Source organism: Syngnathoides biaculeatus, chromosome 9, assembly GCF_019802595.1.
Source record: "Syngnathoides biaculeatus isolate LvHL_M chromosome 9, ASM1980259v1, whole genome shotgun sequence".
NCBI classification, from domain to species: domain Eukaryota; kingdom Metazoa; phylum Chordata; class Actinopteri; order Syngnathiformes; family Syngnathidae; genus Syngnathoides; species Syngnathoides biaculeatus.
In genome coordinates, this window is record NC_084648.1 from 4825377 (window position 1) to 4843751 (window position 18375).

Consider the following 18375-nt stretch of genomic DNA (forward strand, 5'->3'; position numbering starts at 1 on the left):
TTGAGACTTGGTTCTCAAAAGGCTTTGACTACACTCCAGACCAACCAATTTCTTTTTTAATTTTTGTCTGTGTTTTGGATCATTCCCCATTTGCAACGTCCATACTCTTCTGAGCTTCAACTGTAGGACAGATGGCATCAAGATCTTCTGTTAAATAATCCATTGATGATAACAAGGTGTCTGGACCCTGAGGTAGCAAAGCACGCTCAGACCACAATGCTCCTGCCATCATCCTTCATAGTTGGGATACAGTTTTTGTTCTAAACAAGGGTTTTTTTCTACTTTTTGGAATGTAGTATTTTCTCCAAGGTGCCTCAGTAAACATGAGAAATATGAATTAAAATCATACATACAGTCTTACGTTCCAGACTTTTTTTCTGCTAAGAGGCCTGAAACCAGGTCATTCGAATTTCTCAAGTATGGAGTACATACTATACATGTACTTCACAAGCTAAGAGTTCCCTTCCCTTTCAGCTCTCGAGCCAGCATTGTCAACATAACAAAGAGGTGTCCTCTCACAAGTGGGTCTTACACAGAGAGCCAAGAATCTAAGGAAAGGGGCACGTCTTCGCCAAATATGGGCAAAGTGGCTACAAAACTGGGTCAAACAGAAGTAGCTGTCGGAGGGGCTTTTTCTGGACAGTCGTATGACAAAATCAATGTTTTGTTTTTTTTAATGAAATCGATACCTTTACAATAACTCCACATTAGGGAGTCACTCTATTAAGGTCAAATAGACAAAATATTGGAACATTAATGTTTTATCGATAGTAGATATGTCAACCGAGATGTTGACGTGCCAGTGATTTCTGTAAGTTATCCACTGATGTGATTTTTACAGGAAGGCATCTCCTTGGGGAAACGAAGGTTGGAAGAAAATAACAATGCTGAACATTCGCCATTTATAGAAGTTTGACTAACTGTGGACTAATTATGAGCGTGAGTTTTTAGAGATAGAGACAATTCTTATTCGTCAGTCTTCTGAGAGCTCCTTAGAGGGAGGCATGGTACACATCAGGCAATATGTCACAAGAGCAAGTATGACCTCCTTTGTATTTTCGAGTAGCCAGAGCAGCTTAAAGCCACACCTCCAATCTATTGTCATTGTTTTGACTCATTTTGGCTTCACACTTGAGTCTGATTAGCTCTTGAAGATTTTTAGTCTTGAGTTTCTATAAAAGTGTGACACCTAAAAATCTGTGGGGTTCACTTACTTTTTTCCTCCCATTATATCACTGTTATTGATCCAGTCCTTGATAAGAGTTCAAAGATACTGTATAGTCTAAATATCAAGTACCATATTAAAGTCTGGCCCATTTTTGCCAAGCAGCAGTGACTCCAGCAGCGAACAAAGAGTGCAGACTTTACTTATGTCCACCTGGCGAATTGCTTGGATGCAATGTTTCAACACAAACTGGAGGCCTTCCTCCACATAATTCTGAAACAACTCAAGCAATGTAGTTTTCACCGAGTCTGGAAGCTTGAAAGACAGCGAGATGCGATATTCACAGTGAGGTTACAGATTCAGAGTCATCTACAATGTGCACCAATATAAAAAACGCAGCCCCAAAGTTGACCTCAAAATTGTGGAAAACCCTTCTACTAATGTATAATTCATTTTTACAGTGCATGATTTTGCTTTTACCCACATGATCAAAACAAAGTATTATCTGTATTTTTTTGGCTTTTACAAATAAGTATTCTCAAGTTAAACATTTTATTTGAACATGTAATATTTTCTTTTTATTAACATGCTCTTATTTTGAAATGCATAGCCCTGCATTTATTAACCAAATGATAAAACACAGTTGTGTTCAAATTTGATTACCTAGGCAGAATTTACAAGATTTACATGATTCACTTGATGATGCAAAACTGAAATGTTAAAATGTACTTATATATAAAAAAAGACATCTATCATTATGTGCATCACGTTAGCAAGTACACATAGGCCATTTTTGCCAATTAAATCTCATTCTGATTCTGATCAGGTAAATACATGTACCACGTGTGCTTACATACCTGAAGTTGGAACACAAGCTAGATTAAGTATTCCAAACCACATTGTGGAAAACTGAAATGAATTGCGCATTATGTGCAGACATCTTATTTTGTTTGATAACCATCACACTGGGGACATAATCCAACATGTATATAAATATATATAATATATGCAAAGTACAATTAATTGTAAACTACAGTATTTTGCCAATCTTGAAAATTTTAAATTTGCCAGAAATGTTTTAAACACAGGCCTACTTTGGATCCTAGACCACTGATCCACGTCTGGACATAGGGCATCCACTTGAGTTCATCTGGATCAATATAGACCATTCCACAGCGACTGACAGTGGCCGGAGAGGCCACAGCCAAATCCTGGACCTAAGGAACAGAAAAAAAAAACACCATTTAAAGATGTCTCGGGCCATGCTGATGGAAAGACAAAACATGTTAGCAGTACTGTACATAATATATGTACATGTGAAAGTATGGTTCTGCAATATGTGTTACCTCAAACACCATGTGTATTGATGGTGAAAGTTTGATCCGTTCGCTGTTAGCCAGACAGAGCATCTTGTTATCATCCAGCACTGTATTCATGTTCTCAATCCACAGGGCATCAACGGGTCCATCACAAATAACCCACTTGTGGTCATCGGTGGCGTTGTCAACTGCATCACGGACACTCAGCGCCATTAATCCATCACGCCATTCTAGGGTCAGTGAGTTGATCTGGGTGCATTTTTTTTTAAGCAAACGATGACTCAGTACTTAGTATCAATGCGTTTACTGTATGTTGCAAGTGTACAGTATATCTTGTCATAGTGTCGTGTTTGCTGTACAGTGTAGTGGCAGAGTGGCTCAGACAACTTGAATTCCTTGATGTTTTTACCATACTTGGGCAATAAAGAAGATTAATATCTGATTCTTAAAGTTGGTTAATGTGCTAAAAGGCCATTCCATCGCCATTGTTCATATTACCTCTCCATAGAGTTCTCCCATTGTGACAGATTTGGGGTTAAGAATATAGGTCTTGACAGGCTGATAGAAAGGGTTGTCATCCTTGCAATCAGAGTTATAAAGGGTATCCAGTGTGTCTGCCAAGATGGTGTAAACGGTGGTCTTTCCACCACCAGTCGGTCCAACCAACATGACACCATGACGCACGATCATCGTCTCGTACAGTTGGATAACCTGGTGTTCAAGATACAGTGGTAATACTGACATAGTGGACATCTTTTAAATATTAAGTTTTTACAAAAGAAGCCAAATACAATATTACCAATAAATCTCAATTTGCACAGCCCTATGAATTGAAAGGGATTGGGCCCTGGTCACACAATACATACTGGATAAAGCAATACTGTCCGACTACTGTTCATTCACATCTGATTATAACTGTATTTATTTTCCCTAGAGATGAAAAATATTTGAATCAATGAAGATTTATTTTAGTCATTTGTACCTTATTGACCATGGTGGCCAGAGGCTGCAGGTTTCGCTTCAATATACAGTCCACAATGGTTGAGTGCAGTATACCATAGTCATGTTCAGGAATGGTCACGCCGGGAAACAGGTCACACAGGATACCACTAGATAATATGTATACAGTTGCTGTAGATGCATCTAAAAACTATTCACATTGCTTAAATTTTCACACATTTATCTTGCAGCCTTTTGTCAAAATATTCCTCCTAATGAACTTTTTTGGGGATTATTTTGTTTTTAAATTATATAAATATATTTAAAAGAAAACCTAATTACAAGTACAGAAGAATTCAAACATTATGCCTGAATCTCAAAATTGACCTCAGGTACATTTTATTTTACCAGGTCATCCTTGAGATGTTATTACATCTTAATTGCATTTCCACCTGTGATAAATGCAATTGCTTGGACATGATTTCAAAAGGCAAACATCTGTCTATACAAGGTTCCACAGTCGACAGCACAAGTCAGAGCACAAACCAAGAATAAGGTAAAAAAAAAAAAAATTCTGTATGGACCACCCTCTGAGGAAGGGTGCAAAAAAAATATTTGGTGCTTTAAAGGTTCCATTAAGCACCAGGGCTTGCAAAATTTGTGAATGGAATAAGTAGGAAACCAACCAGAACTCATTACAGCTCTCTAAACTGAGGAATCAGGGAAAAGTGCTATTGTTAATGAGGTCACCAAAAACCTAAAGGTTACTCTGAGAGCTCCAGCATTCCTCTGTGGACAGAGAATAACCTTCCCAAGGGCAACAATCTATAGTAGTCCACCTAACAGGCCTAGTGTAGTGTAATGATGGAAGTCAGGGCTTAGTAAAAGGCACATGGCAGCCCACTTGGAGAGCCAGAATTCTCTGGTCTAAGGAGAAAAGGCTTGAACTCTTTTGTGCTCATCAGCTGGTTTTGTGATGCTGTGGGGATGTTTTTTCAGAGGCAGGTCTTGGGAGAGTAGGCAGTGATGAAAAGACAAATGTAGTAATGTCAGAGACATTCTGGTGAAAAACCAGAAAAAAGTGGTGTTTGATGTAGACTCAGGCAAAAGTTCCTCTTTCAGCAGGAAAACCACAATAACACAGCCAAGATAAAGCAGTACCTTCAGGACAATTCTGTGATGTCATTGAGCGGCCCAGCCAGAGGCAAGACCTCAATTCGATTGAACATATTTTCAAAGAGTTGAAAATGGTTATAAACTGTTGCTCAGTCAGCCTGAAGAAGTTTGATGCGTGTTGCAAAGAGGACTAAGTACTGGGTAAAACTGCCCAAAGATAAAGTAGGTGTGACAAGTGCATGCGATAATATCAAAAAGGACCGAAAGCTGTAATTGCTGTCAAAGGTGCATTAAAAGTCTTTTATATGTTGCCATTATGGGGCATAGTGTGTAGAATTTGGAACAATGGAAATGACTGTAACTTCTCTTTGGAACAAGGCTGTACCGTCATAAAATATGGAAAAAGTGAAGCGTTGTTAAAACTTTCTGAAAACACTGTATATCGTAGGAATGCAAAGTAGTATACGTTATGAATGACAGAATAACACATTTTTACTGGCAATAACGATAGAGAGAAGAATGATCAAACTGGCACTGCTTAATAAAACTGCATTCTTACCGAAATAGTTCTGCATCATCTGTGAGGAACTTGGGGAGGTTGGAATCCCTCAGAGCTCTGATCAGAACCACATCCTCAATGAGGTCAGGGTTCTGTCTCTTAAGAGACCTAAGTACAGATCATCAGATGATAAGCACATTTACATAATACACATGGCTCGTTTGAGTAGTTTGCATGCCAGTGTACTACTATACTATAAACCAAACTACAGAAAATGTTTCCTTTTGAGAAAACAATCATGCATTCATTGATACAGTATATATTTAACTATACATAGTGTTATGTGTCACAAGGAACATCAATAAGGTTTGCTCTGTTAATCACAACTGGAAGATGCATGTATTAAGCTAAAGTGAAGTATTAATTTAATAATGCACATTTCATCTGAGTTTGCGATCTAAAAAAAGGACTAAGGGCAATATAGTAATCAAAGCGGAGGCTATGAATGTATTGAAATGCTATATTAAAAAAAGAGACAACATGTGGGACTGACACGGAAAAGAGTTCCCATGATTCGTCTCAATTCCTAGAGTTCCTTAATAAGCCACTGTCCAACAGTCTCAGATTTATGAGAATCTGCCTTAAATGGCCTCAAGCAGCGCCAGAACAACTGTAGGTATTCCATTACGCCTCACTCTTAAGAATGTTAGCCACTACATCCTCCTCAAAAAAAAAAAAAAATCCAATCATTTTGTTAGTAGGTCGTGTCATGTTCTAGACTCTCACTTAGTTCTATACTTTTGTTAATCTATTGTTTGCTATGCATTCATGTAAAATAAAACAAAAAAGATATACACTATAGAGTATTTCATAAGATCCCTTTGTGACTTTTCAGGAAAAACAGCTATTATACAGTGCATGTGTGATTATCCGACCCTGCCATGACAAGAACTGATTTGACGGCTCTCATCCCAAAGTCGTAGTGGTCCTGCTGGGAAAGCTGTTCAGAGCACAGTTTGTACATTTGGGTCATCTTCCTTGCTAAAGTCTTACTGGACTCAAATCCCTCTGAGTATAAAATCACCTGGATAGAGACAGAGTGAGATTAAGGTACAAACATCTTATGGTAAAGGGAGCAACATGCAGTTTAGCAAATGCGAGACAATTTGGTGAGGCACATGAGATGTTTTTGTATTCCATTGCAAAGTTCTGTATACGTGGCTTAATGTTACAATTTGGCATGGCCAATAAAACTATTACCTCAGCAATGAGTGCATAGTTTGGCACCATCATAGCTACGGGCCTAAAGAGAGATTTAAGATTATCAGGTAGCTCTGATCTTCCAGCGTAGCCTGGGTTCATGGTGATAAATGCAGCACAGGTCATCACCAGCTTGATCTCTCGGCCTTCAAATCGAAACTTTGTCATCTAAGACCAAACAAGTATTAACATGCTTATTTTATGACTTGCAAAAATGTCAGACTAAAGTTGCTTTTCTGAACATTTTTATGTACCTTAGCGGCTTTGGCATTTCTTATGGTTATGAGCTGCTGCGCAATGACTGACAACACCTCAATATCGATTCGATTAAACTCATCAAAACAGCACCAAGCACCAGACTGCGCGAGTCCACTGAAGAAACGGCCCATCATCTGAAGGAGAGATACGGTTTGTTACACAGAATAAAGGACAGGAAAAAATACATGATTTCAGATGATTTTCTAATGTGAGTGTGAATGATTGTCAATAAGTCCCCTGCAAGTGGCCAACAACCATTTCAGGGTGTACCACCCAGAGTTAGCTCGGTTAGCACGCTTGCAACCCTAGTGAGGATAAAAAGTATGGAAAGTTAATGGATGGATTTTTTAAAAAATGTTCTTCTTTTGTGAATGGAGGCAGCACAGTGGTTTGTGTGTGTGTGTGTTTTTTTTTTTTTTTTTTTGGGAACATCTGCCTCACTGTAAAACCATTCTGGGTTTTTATCTCATATGGGACTTTTCCCTTGGCTCTCCCAGTAATCAGCCTTCCTCCCACATTCCAAAAACGTTTTTTAGTTCATTTAGCAGTTAAAACTCTAAACTGACAATTGGTACGAATGGTCGTTTGTACAATATGTGTCTCAACTGGCTGCGGACCAGCCAAGGTGTACCGTACTTCTCGTCCTGAACAGTTTAAGCCTTAACAAAATCAATGGATCAGTGGACTGCACACTTGATTCTACACATGATTAAAGTTGAACAAACATTTGAGATTTAGTTTTACTGGGGCCCTTTTTACACGTCATTTGATGGGAGTAGACCTGAAAAAAGCAGCTCCTGCATAATCAAATGAAAAACAGGAAGAACGTATCTACCGATTTACAATTTCAGTGAATAAGAGAGTGTCATCCATCTATTCATTTCCTATGATCCACATTTGGGTCATGAATAAGCAAGAGCCTATCCCAGCTGACTTTGATTAATAGGCGGTGTGTACCCTGGACTTTTCTCCAGCTAATGGGAGAAAATTAAGATGGGATCGAAGAGCGGCTCCATCTTAACATGTAACATGATAGGAAACATGTTTTTAAATTAAACATTTTTTTTAATTAATAAAGTGTAATGACTCCAATATTTGGGTTTTTGTTGTTGCTTTGTGAAATCAGGTGGAAAAAAAGAGATTTTTGTCATAGTTGTTATGTTCAATAAAATCCTGATTTTGAATGATAATATAATTGATGTTCATTAAATTGTATGTGATGTCAATCACACCGGCAATTTAAAAATATTAACACAGCATATTGTGAACAATTTGGAAAATAGTACAGTATTAGCTAAATAGGTTTTTGTCAAAGGGTGTTGATTATTTCCGTTTATAAATGAATGTATTCAAGTCTTAAGATAATCCTCTCTTCATAACTACAGGGCAGGAAGTTGCAGGAAAAAAATATGTACAATGAAATGGAGCAGGGCATAAACCTTGATTGCTTTGGCAACAGTGCCATCTAACAGCACCATATAATACATGCAGTAATTGTGAGCCTTCAACAGTGAATAGAGCTAACATGATGAGCTTTGCAAATGCGCAACAAATTCATTTCTCAGTTCCCACGAGGTCATCACTGGAACACGGTGTCATGCATCTAGTACTTTTGAAACAGTTTTTAACATTGTTGTGACTGGTACCTTTCAGCCAAATGGGAGTTGAAATTTCCTGCTTTTATTTCCTCATTTATTTGGCCAAGTCCAACTCAGTTGGTTAGTTGTCATGTGTACTCCCCACTTTTTACCATTTGCTTGAATGTGGTTAATTTTCCCATTGACTCACTTTTGTAAAAAAAATGTTTTATTTCAGTATAAGCCTAGGCATAAACATCTACGCATCCAGATTTATTGTATTTATACTTTAAAATAAATTGTATTCAATAGAGGATTTTGGCAGCACAAAGGGTCAGCTGGAAAGTGTGGCCTCGCAGTTCTGAGCAAAGCAAATTTATTTGTGTAGCACATTTCATACACAAGGTAATTCAATGTGCTGAGGTTTCAGGTTCAATCCCGGACCTGCCCGTTTGGAATTTGCATGTTCCCCCCATGCCTGCGTGGGTTTCCTCCTGGTACTCCGGTTTCCTCCCACATCCCAAAAACATGCAACATTAATTGGACACTCTAAATTTCCCCTAGGTGTGACTGTGAGTGCAACTGTTTGTCTCCATGTGCCCTATGATTGGCCGGCAACCAGTTTAGAGTGTATCCCGCCTCCTGCCCATTGACAGCTGGGATACGCTCCAGCTCTCCCCGCGACCCTTGTTAGGATAAGTGTCCAAGAAAATGGATGGACAGAGCATTTTTACATTATGTCCACTTTGAGCAAAGATGTTACAAAGATAGCCAAATGCAATTAGTGACACTGGACCTTGTAGTCGAGTCCATCAGAACAGTTGAAGACCACACACTGAATCGCCAAAGCTTTAGCTAAGTCCTTGGTAGTCTCTGTTTTCCCGGTCCCTGCAGGTCCAGCAGGAGCTCCTCCTAGGTCCAGCTGGAGGGCTCCCATCAAACACAAGTAACATCGATCCTGCATGTGGATACATTTAGATAAGAGTTTCAAATAAAGGCAAAAAGAAGACCATTTGGCACATGTACAATGAATGGTAAAATCTATTCTCTGCATTTAACACCAGCTATGGAAGCTGTAAAGAAATCCACCCCATGCTAATACGATGAAAAAAAACTCCACAGATAAAGTTAGCTGTAAGATATGTCAAAGTTGGAATTGAACCATGCACGGTGAGAGATAAGGTGCAAATGTTATGTACACAAAAACTTTGAGGGAAATGTAAGCTTTTCTCTAAACTGTTGTTCTCTCTCATGTAGAATAAGGGTTCTTTTCACATATAAACTGGGATGCATACTGTGTACTCAGTACATATTCGACTCTAATTCCAAACAGCTTGATAAAATGTTTGCTTGAAGAAAAAGACATTTTAATTGTATGTTATCATTCATATAAGATTGGACAATTCATAATTCCGATCCGTGGATAACGTGGTGTAATTATACAGTATGTACCTGTACTCTGGACTACTGTACACAGATCTACCTGCCCTCCACCTTCTGTGACTATTCTTGTGTGAGTCCTTTTTTATGTATCGGCATATCATGGAGCCCGAGTTACCGTAAGTGGAGTGATGACCAGCCTAGGACAGGCTCCTAGGTATTCGTAGCCATAAATATAAGTGGACAGGGCCATGCAGGCTATACAGTTGTCCAGATCAAGATCCCAGTAGTAGCGCAATTGTCGCTGCCATTCAAAGTTAGACCCGCAGTCCACCTAAAAAAAAAGAAAAAGCTGAAGTTACTATTTCACCTCAAATATGAAATGTAATGAAAAAACACCAGCCATGAATGAAATTTCTACTCAGCCAAGTAAGAAAAGTAAGATGCTTGATCGTATGCATGTCTAACTGTCAGTATGCAAGTACTCTTACCTTCTGGCCGACTAAATCTGTCACAATATCACGAGCATGCACATCAATGGTGATGAGGGCAGTGATGATATTACGGTGTAAAGTAGGTAGTTTTCCTCTGACCAAAGCTGCAAGAGCATTTAACCTCTGAAAAATGCAAAGAGCAGTTAATACTGGACAGGTAGTTTGTTTGATATATATTTTTTAAATAATCGGGAAAAAGTAACTACTGTGCTTTACATCAAAGTTGGTGTATTCAAATTTCTGTAAGGCAGCAAAGTGGTCATGATTTCCCTCCAAACAAGCTTCCATGTCTCTGCACCACATCATCTGGGAAATTGTCAACACCACCTGATGAAAAACCACAAAAAAAACAAAAATATCAGATGATGATTACTCTTTATATTTACTTGCTTTTATTTTTAAATTAACAGCCCTATGTCTATTTAATAAATGGGCAAACACACAGTTGTGCTCATTTGTTTGATTACGCAGCCAGAATTACATCCATTATCTGAGCCGCTTATCCTCACATGGGTCATGCGAATGCTGGAGCCAATCCCAGCTGTCATTGGGCAGGAGGCGGGGTACATCCTGAACTGGTTGTCAGCCAATCGCAGGGCACACAGAGAAAGACAACAGTTGCACTCACAATGACACCTATGAGGCGTTTTAGAGTCGCCAATTAATGCATGTTTTTTGGGATGTGGGAGGAAACCGGAGTGCCCGGACCCACGTAGGCACGCGGAGAACATGTAAACTCCACACAGGCGGGGCCGGGATTGAATCCAGGTAATCAGAACTGTGAGCCCAAGGCTTTACAGCTGCTCCAACGTGCCGCATATTGCATATTATATATATATATATTTATATATATATATAGTGTGTGCATATACTGTACCTGAGAAGGATACCCAGACACCACCCATTCTTCCCTTGACATTATTTGGTAGTCGGCGATTGATGCCTTGCTGAGTTGTCGAAGTGAGTTGAACATGGCCTCCTCCACCTTGCAAAGCCAATCTTCCACATTGCCTCTTGCCTTCAGACCTTTTGTTAAACCCACCTACACTTGGAGACAAGAGGACATTATAAATCGGTATTGCAGTGATATGTCAAACGTGTCCATTTTAAGGAGCACATAGTCGCTTGACGTGATCAAAAGGTTAAAGTGGTGATGGCCCTTGTAATTAAAAGCTTGCGTACATCTTGTCTGACATAGCAATCTTCACATGCTAAAGTGGCTTCTAACTATGGGCCTGAGAAATGTTTTGAGGCTTCATTATCCCACAGTGTGCAGCAATGCTTAGACTATCAGAGTAAAATGCAAGACAACCAAGAGCACAAAGTAACACGTGCCAAGACCAACATTTGAGGAAATAACTTGTAGCAAATGCTATATTTTTAGATTTTGTAAAGAGCTTCACTTGACTCAACCCTGAGTGCATTTCATTTAGAATGGACTCGAGCAGCCCAAAAACAAATATAGGTATTGGTTCGGCAACATGGCAGGATTTAGAATATTATTTTTTTAATAAATAGTTACAGAAACATGCTGGACAATTTTCAATAAACTGGAAAGGTTTGGAAAAAAACCTAGACAATTTCTTTTCATACCCATGAGGGATTAGAGCAGTCTCTGTGCCATGCTTAAGGGCATCTTGACAATGCTCTGGAAGCACGTTAACATCTCACCTCTATCAATCTATTTCTTTTGCATCCACACTCAGTTAGCCAAAAAAAAAACGTGACAGGCTTCAACGTAACCAAAGCTGACCTTCTCTCCTTCAGGGGAAACCATATTCAAGATGTCCTTGGTGTAGACCTTTTCCTGTTCTCCTGGCTCCAGTGGAGGAGGCCCAGTAGTGGACTGGTCAGACACTAACGCAAACTCAAGGTGTGTAATTGCATCAAAGCATTTTCTCAAGTGAGGCTGCACTGCCTGGGGGTTTCTTGTCTGTGCCAAAATCTTAAGCAATTCATCATTGGATAAGAAGTAGAATCTGAAAAGGACAAAGAGTGAAACATGACCAAGTATGCAACAGACCCAGCAGTCATTCTGGTAAATGAAATATTTGGTGCATGACATTTTCATGACGCCTAACTACATATTGTTATGAATTATAAGGTTTTTAATGTATAAAAATTTAAAAATTAGCATACCTGGGGAATATAACTCTCTTGGATTCGAGGTAGTCTTCAAGACACTTCTGTATCTTTTCCAAAAGAACATTATTTTCTTGAAATGTTTCCAAGAGGTCTGTGTAGTATAAGATGAACTTTAAGGGTGTATATTGCTTTTTTAAATGCATACAAATGTATTTTTGGTATGGATACCTTTAACTTTCTTTTTTTCCCCATGAATTAACCTATGGCTACCTACCAGGCTGTGTGGCCGCTTTGAGTGCATTGGGCATCTTTTTGACCTTCGCCATGATGGCTTTCCATGACTTGTCCACTTTGAGAAACATTTTGGACTCAGCAGGGAGCTGCCTCTTGATGTCCGGTGCTAAGAAAATACTTTCTAAATACAGCCAGTTTCGTTGGCAGTTCAGCCACTCTTCCTATGCATGAAGAGGAGAGAGATAGATGTGTTATTACTGTATCTTACAAATGACATAAAAAGTAATTTCTATTCCCATTCATGCATTGCAATGGCTCATTCAAGGATGACAAACATAGTATTTCTATACCCACTTTTGTTTTGCATCCACTAGAGAAAGGTGCAAGTAAACAATATGTACAGTCTATTCGTGCATGAGTAGACAAATCTTTGTTAAGATTCATGGAGGCACATAAAAAGCACTGTGTTCACTTTTCATTTTCCAAAGGCTTTACCAGAGTTTGGTTGAAGCGGATCAGTCTCAACAGGAGTTTGTCCACTCTGGCTTTTATGGGAGCAACATAGCGTGAAGATGCCGCTGTACCCACATTGATAATGCTGTCATCCAAAAGTACCTCAACAAGAAGAAAAAAAAACAAATCTCACACCATATTGCATAAACTTTATAGGAGAATGTGTGGTGCGTGTTTACTTGAATATCATCCGTGCCTCCCAAGATGAAGACCTCTTTGGAGTCACCATGTTGCAAAAGGGTGAAAGTGGTGGTCCACCACACGTCCTCCACCTGCAGTGTGATTAAAATGAGCCACATGTCAACGGGGGAACTTCAATGACTAATTAATCATAATCAAAAGCCCTAAAATATCCACGATCAATCACCATACCCTGACCAATAGACAGAAATGGAATTAGAGATTAAAGAATAATTTACAACATTTACCGTGTGTTGTTGTAAAAACCAAAAGATTATGCTCAATATTAGGTCTATTTGAGAATCATATGTTCAGAAGCCAAGTGAGTAAAACTGTGCATACGTTGACATAGTCCTTAATTTGCAGTGAATATTGATGATCAAATTCAGTCATTCATAGGAAGTCGTAATCTACTGTATATGAAGTGGTGCAGTAAGGTGGTGGTCCAAATATGGGTATATGGTGTCATTCCATTTTTCTTCTCATGACTCCAAAATGCTTCAAAATGCTCACAACTTTCAATTTTTTTTAATCCTTTGTTGTTGATAAACCTCTGCTTCACTTCGGGCAGGTTGTTGGTGACGATTTTCAAAAAAAAAAAAAAAAAAAATCTGGTTTCCCTACTGACATTAGACCCAAAAGAAAGGCAGCAAACGTCAAAAACGCTTTTCACCCACCTTATTAATAATAGTCTCCACTGATGCCTCCCCTGAAGCCTGTGCTGACACCTAAAATTCAAAATATTTATTTCAGTTTGAATCACTAATATCAAACATTGAAAGATCATTAAAATCTGTAATCTCTGTCTGTATTAAATGTGTAGAAAGTCACACACTAGATGGACAGGGAATAAACATAGCAAAAAGATGTCCCAAATATTGAGGTTGAACAAAGCAAGCAAAAGAGAAGTTCAGCTAGACCTCCTGGATCTCTGTGCCATAGGAGAATACGTTGAGTTCCTCCATAACGGCCACAGTGAGCTGATCTACATTCAAGGAGCTCCCCACAACAGATTCCAGGTTCCTCCAGTGTTCCGGTTTCATACATGGGTTACGCAAGTCTGTGATCACAGGGACCTGAGTGGGACAATATGTACAGCAGATATATATCTCAGTCATCAGGTGAATAATCAGCTCACCATTTGTCAATATGAAGAACATGACAGTGATTGTTATTTATTGCCCACCTACCCTCTGTTTCATAAGTTCAACTTTATCCTTGAGACACGGCACTACATTATTACGCGGCAAGCCTTTCTCCATTTGGTTGATGTATTTGGTGTATTTGTTAACTTGCGAGTTCAACTGTTCCAGGTCCAGTTTCTCAAGCATAGTCTAAAGATGCAACAAGCACACAAATAAATTGGGATTAATGCATATACACCCAGTAGCATTTTCAGTATCTTCATACTGCTTGTTTCAGAATGCCTCACCTGTCGCCAGCCATCTTGCAACAAGTCCCATTCTTCCATACAGTCCCAAAGAAGCTTCTTTAGCCTAAACTCTGCTTTCAGCTCATCCAGGTCATCAAATTTGGTCACCTCCAACTAAATTTATTACAGCATTGACAGAAAAATGCTATCAAGTTGGTAGGAAATGTTTGGTGAGAATTTAATAACGTGACTTGTGCAGTTAGTACACTATATGATTTGGCGAGGATCAAATACATAGAGAGGGGCATACGATTCAGCAAAAGCAAACAAAACAAAACTATTGCAATACAGATATTCTTTAGTAGATTATTTAATTGATCAAATGGTAAATGGTCTGAGGTTGGCTGGAAACCAGTTCAGGGTGTACTCCGCCTCCTGCCTGTGGATAGCTGGGATTGGCTACAGCACTCCCGAGACCCTTGTGAGGATAAGTGGCTCAGAAAGTGGATTGTTGGACGGTAAATGTTAAATGGACTGCACCTTATATAGCAATTTATCTACACTATCCAAAATACTTTTATTAGAGTTCTTCTTCACTTCAACATAGAGAGTCAGAGCCAGGATTCGAACCAGCGATCCTTCAATCACTGGATGACGCGTTTTAATGAGAAATTTCTCAATTGCCTTGCCACGTTAAACACATTACATAAAAACTGTATTGTGATAATAATAATTGTAGTAATGTATATTCACCAAAATCTGTCTCTAACCTAAAGTTACTTGGATTAGAAACATTATTCTCTTTATTTTCTGATGTTTTCCTTAATGAGTTCATTACCTTGAATTGTTTCTGGTAGGAAGTATACGCTGAAGCCTGGGCTTGCAACTCATCTATGCAAATCTGAAGATCCCCAAGTAGAAGACGGACTTCGGAAAAATCAGCAGTGACCTCAAGAATTTTTGGATCCTAAATTTACATAAATAGATGCATTGGCATTGGTAGGCAGGTAACAGAACACAGGATAACAAATTCATCAGGGTATGAACATCCAAACTTCGCAACAAATCAAAGCTAATTTTCAGTTGATGACTCCATCAAGTAAAGGTGACATATTTTGCCAAACCAACTTTTCCTAGTATTTGTGACATAACATCAGCCCTGCTGTGCCTCAGTAAGCATATGAAATATGATTTAGAATCGCGTTCCCAAGTTCCAGACATTTTTCAGCCAAGAACCCTAAAATCAGGTCATTCCAATTTCTCAAGTTTATCTACGATCTACTCGGAAGGATCTCTGGCTGTCTCTCTGGTGTCAACCCGCGCTGTCAACAAAACAAACACATGCGCTTTCACAAGAGGATCTGCTACATGCAGGCAACCAATCAGAAGAATGGCCAAATATGGACAAAGCGGATACAAAACTGGGTCAAACATAAGTACCGGTGACAGGGGTCTTTTCTGGACAGCTGTATGACCAAACTCAACCGTTTTTTGATGGGAAACTGACAATTTTATATGAGTCCATGTTTAAGAGTCACTTTATAGAGGTCTAAATTGCCAAAATGTAAGTTCTCAACATACCTGTGACTTCTCTTTGATTTTCTTGACTTTTTGGTTCAGATCTTTTATGTCTACCTGCAGAGACTTGGAAAACTTGTCCATCATTTTGTACCTGTCAAACATTGCATCATTGATCATAGTGTGTAAAGAGTTCATATAAGGCTCCATGGAAGCAAAGGCCACATCGTCAGCTGTGACAGGAAGTGAGGATATGTTGATCAAATTGTACATCTGACAGACTGTCTCCTGTTCTTGCTCCAGCACTTTCATCTGGAAACCGAAAAAGAAAGAAGGAGAAAAGAAATGTTTTCTATTGATATGTTTGTCAACATACATATATTGACAAACTTTACCCTCTCTGGTATCTCATCAAGGAAAGTAAGGTAGCTGGCTAACTCGGTTGTTGTACTGGGACTGAGTTCTAATTTAAATTGAGCTTCACCAGCTTCTGCCATGACAGCTTTTAGCTTCCGTTTGGCCTGCTGCGTCAGTATCTCATTAATGACCTAGAAGACAAAAGTGAAAATTACCATCGCCCCATTAAGCAATAATTAAGCTGTACTGTAAATTAATGTTTATGAATTTGGTGCACTGTTCAGACCTTTAGACAGCGGAGAGGAGAAGAGATGAGCTTCTCTTTCATCTCTGTTTTGTCCACAAGGAGGAGGCCAAGATGTCTCTGTGGCTGGAGAGCCACAGCTTCTTCATGCTCATGGTGGTACAAGTCCAGTGATGTTCTGAAAAACTCCAAATCTGTTCAACAAAGAATTTAAACAACATTCGAGTGAACCTATGTACGCACAGGGAGCTCATGACCTCAAAGAAATGTCTGAGGCCTAAGAGCAAACCTTTCCTTCTGTGTCAGGCACCAGAATTGACCACTTCATATTAAAAAAAAAAAAAATGATAATCATGTATTCTGTAAGCCTTTACCATGATCTTTTTGTCGTAGGGCAATCAAATCTAGACTTTCGTTCTCCTTATAAAATAATTGAAAACGCTCAAACATGCATGAGCACACTTGTGCAGCTTCAAATGTGAACTGCAGTGATTCCTGAGAGTGAAAAAACACACATTATGTTATTTGGAGTGTGATTTCCAACTGGCACGAATGGGAAGTGGAAACCACCTTAATTTTTTGACAGATGCTTTTAATGTATCCATCATTTTCAATGACTGATTCCAAACTGGGAGCATCATTATATTGACTCTGAAAGTTAACACACATATTAAACTAAAAAGTGGTATCTAAAAAAAAGATTAAAAATATAAATAAAACAAAAATCCAAACTGCAGGCAGCATGACAATAGTCGAGTGTTATTTTCCTACCTGAAACGACTCGTGACTTAACAGTAAAATAAAATCTGGATCTGATGTAAGTGTTTCAACTGACAACACAGCCTTCTGGAACCTCCCAATGATCTCTGCAACAGTCTCCTACAGGAAAAAAAAATAATATATATATAGGGAGTTTAGTTTCAGTTTGTATTAATTGGTTGATGAATCAGTCTTTCTTTTTAACCTGAAAATTCTCCTCAGAGGGTTTGTAGGACAGCGCATGTGTGTCTAGTACAAGTTCACTGATCAACATTGGTTTGCTCTGGGAAGAGTCTGACTCCCCAGCCTATTGAGACAACACGTAATAAAGGGTTTTACTTGGGTACACCCACACACGTATATAAAGTGGAGTTAGTGTTACAGAAATACCGCCCTACCTTTCGATCCACCTTTTCCTCAGGTGGGTTCGCATCAGTCTCCAGCTCCTGGCCCCAGGTTTGAATGATATCATGACTGGGGGTTTGACTAACCTGTTCTTTGAACGCTGCCAGGAGCTTGTCCACTGCACTCACAAACAATGTGTGCAAGGTGTTGACCACCAAATAGTCAACAAGTCGGATGAAGCTGCGTCGGTGTGAGATCCAAGGGAATCAACGGAGTTCATGTGAAACATTTAGTGGAAACAAAGCTGAAAACTACACAAGAAAACATACCAGTTGAGGCGGTGACAGAAGAAGCCTTTGTTAATCCCTAACAGAACTTGGATTTCACTTAATTTGTCGCTATCTGTAACATACAAATGAAAACCTTGAAAAAAAACATCTTTATATATTTGAGTACAAATATTTCAAGACCATAAAAATGCACACACGATCTGACAGGAAGTTGCTACAGGAACACATCGTCACTTCCTTTACCAAGTCTTGGAATTTCTGCAAGTCACTCAGTGCCTAATTAAAGAAAATAAAGTAGAAAATTAAGCGAAAGGCAACAAAAAGACAAGCAATCAGTTAAAGATAGCATCCACAATATTTTATTTAAAAGAATGCATTTTCACCCAAGCCACTACTCGAGGAGATTACAAAAACCTAATTAAGTCATTAACATCTAAGATCTGACTGTATTTATCAGTATCTTATTTTTTT

The 18375-nt window shown here is 38.9% G+C and overlaps 1 protein-coding gene across 2 annotated transcripts in view; it reads right to left on the bottom strand.

Annotated features, from left to right (window-relative positions):
• Positions 1-18375, bottom strand: part of dnah6 (dynein, axonemal, heavy chain 6) — a 51388-nt gene that overhangs the window by 29259 nt on the left and 3754 nt on the right. The window contains exons 6-40 of one of the 2 annotated variants that reach the window (XM_061828657.1): positions 18102-18180; positions 17944-18016; positions 17668-17854; positions 17475-17576; positions 17282-17389; positions 17081-17161; positions 16885-17005; positions 16553-16704; positions 16305-16457; positions 15973-16221; positions 15230-15358; positions 14452-14565; positions 14210-14353; positions 13940-14095; positions 13697-13747; positions 13019-13111; positions 12822-12941; positions 12367-12547; positions 12147-12243; positions 11761-11986; positions 10885-11049; positions 10224-10334; positions 10005-10130; positions 9692-9847; positions 8930-9091; positions 6553-6690; positions 6299-6466; positions 5974-6122; positions 5099-5206; positions 3467-3593; positions 2983-3195; positions 2648-2733; positions 2512-2554; positions 2260-2382; positions 1298-1480 (exon numbers count right to left, since the gene is read on the bottom strand). In XM_061828657.1, coding sequence (XP_061684641.1) covers positions 1298-1480; positions 2260-2382; positions 2512-2554; positions 2648-2733; positions 2983-3195; positions 3467-3593; positions 5099-5206; positions 5974-6122; positions 6299-6466; positions 6553-6690; positions 8930-9091; positions 9692-9847; positions 10005-10130; positions 10224-10334; positions 10885-11049; positions 11761-11986; positions 12147-12243; positions 12367-12547; positions 12822-12941; positions 13019-13111; positions 13697-13747; positions 13940-14095; positions 14210-14353; positions 14452-14565; positions 15230-15358; positions 15973-16221; positions 16305-16457; positions 16553-16704; positions 16885-17005; positions 17081-17161; positions 17282-17389; positions 17475-17576; positions 17668-17854; positions 17944-18016; positions 18102-18180 — 4674 coding nt within the window. Of the gene's footprint in view, positions 1-1297; positions 1481-2259; positions 2383-2511; positions 2734-2982; positions 3196-3466; positions 3594-5098; positions 5207-5973; positions 6123-6298; positions 6467-6552; positions 6691-8929; positions 9092-9691; positions 9848-10004; positions 10131-10223; positions 10335-10884; positions 11050-11760; positions 11987-12146; positions 12244-12366; positions 12548-12821; positions 12942-13018; positions 13112-13696; positions 13748-13939; positions 14096-14209; positions 14354-14451; positions 14566-15229; positions 15359-15972; positions 16222-16304; positions 16458-16552; positions 16705-16884; positions 17006-17080; positions 17162-17281; positions 17390-17474; positions 17577-17667; positions 17855-17943; positions 18017-18101; positions 18181-18375 lie in introns of both variants that reach the window. The other variant, XM_061828656.1, reaches the window with a different exon arrangement.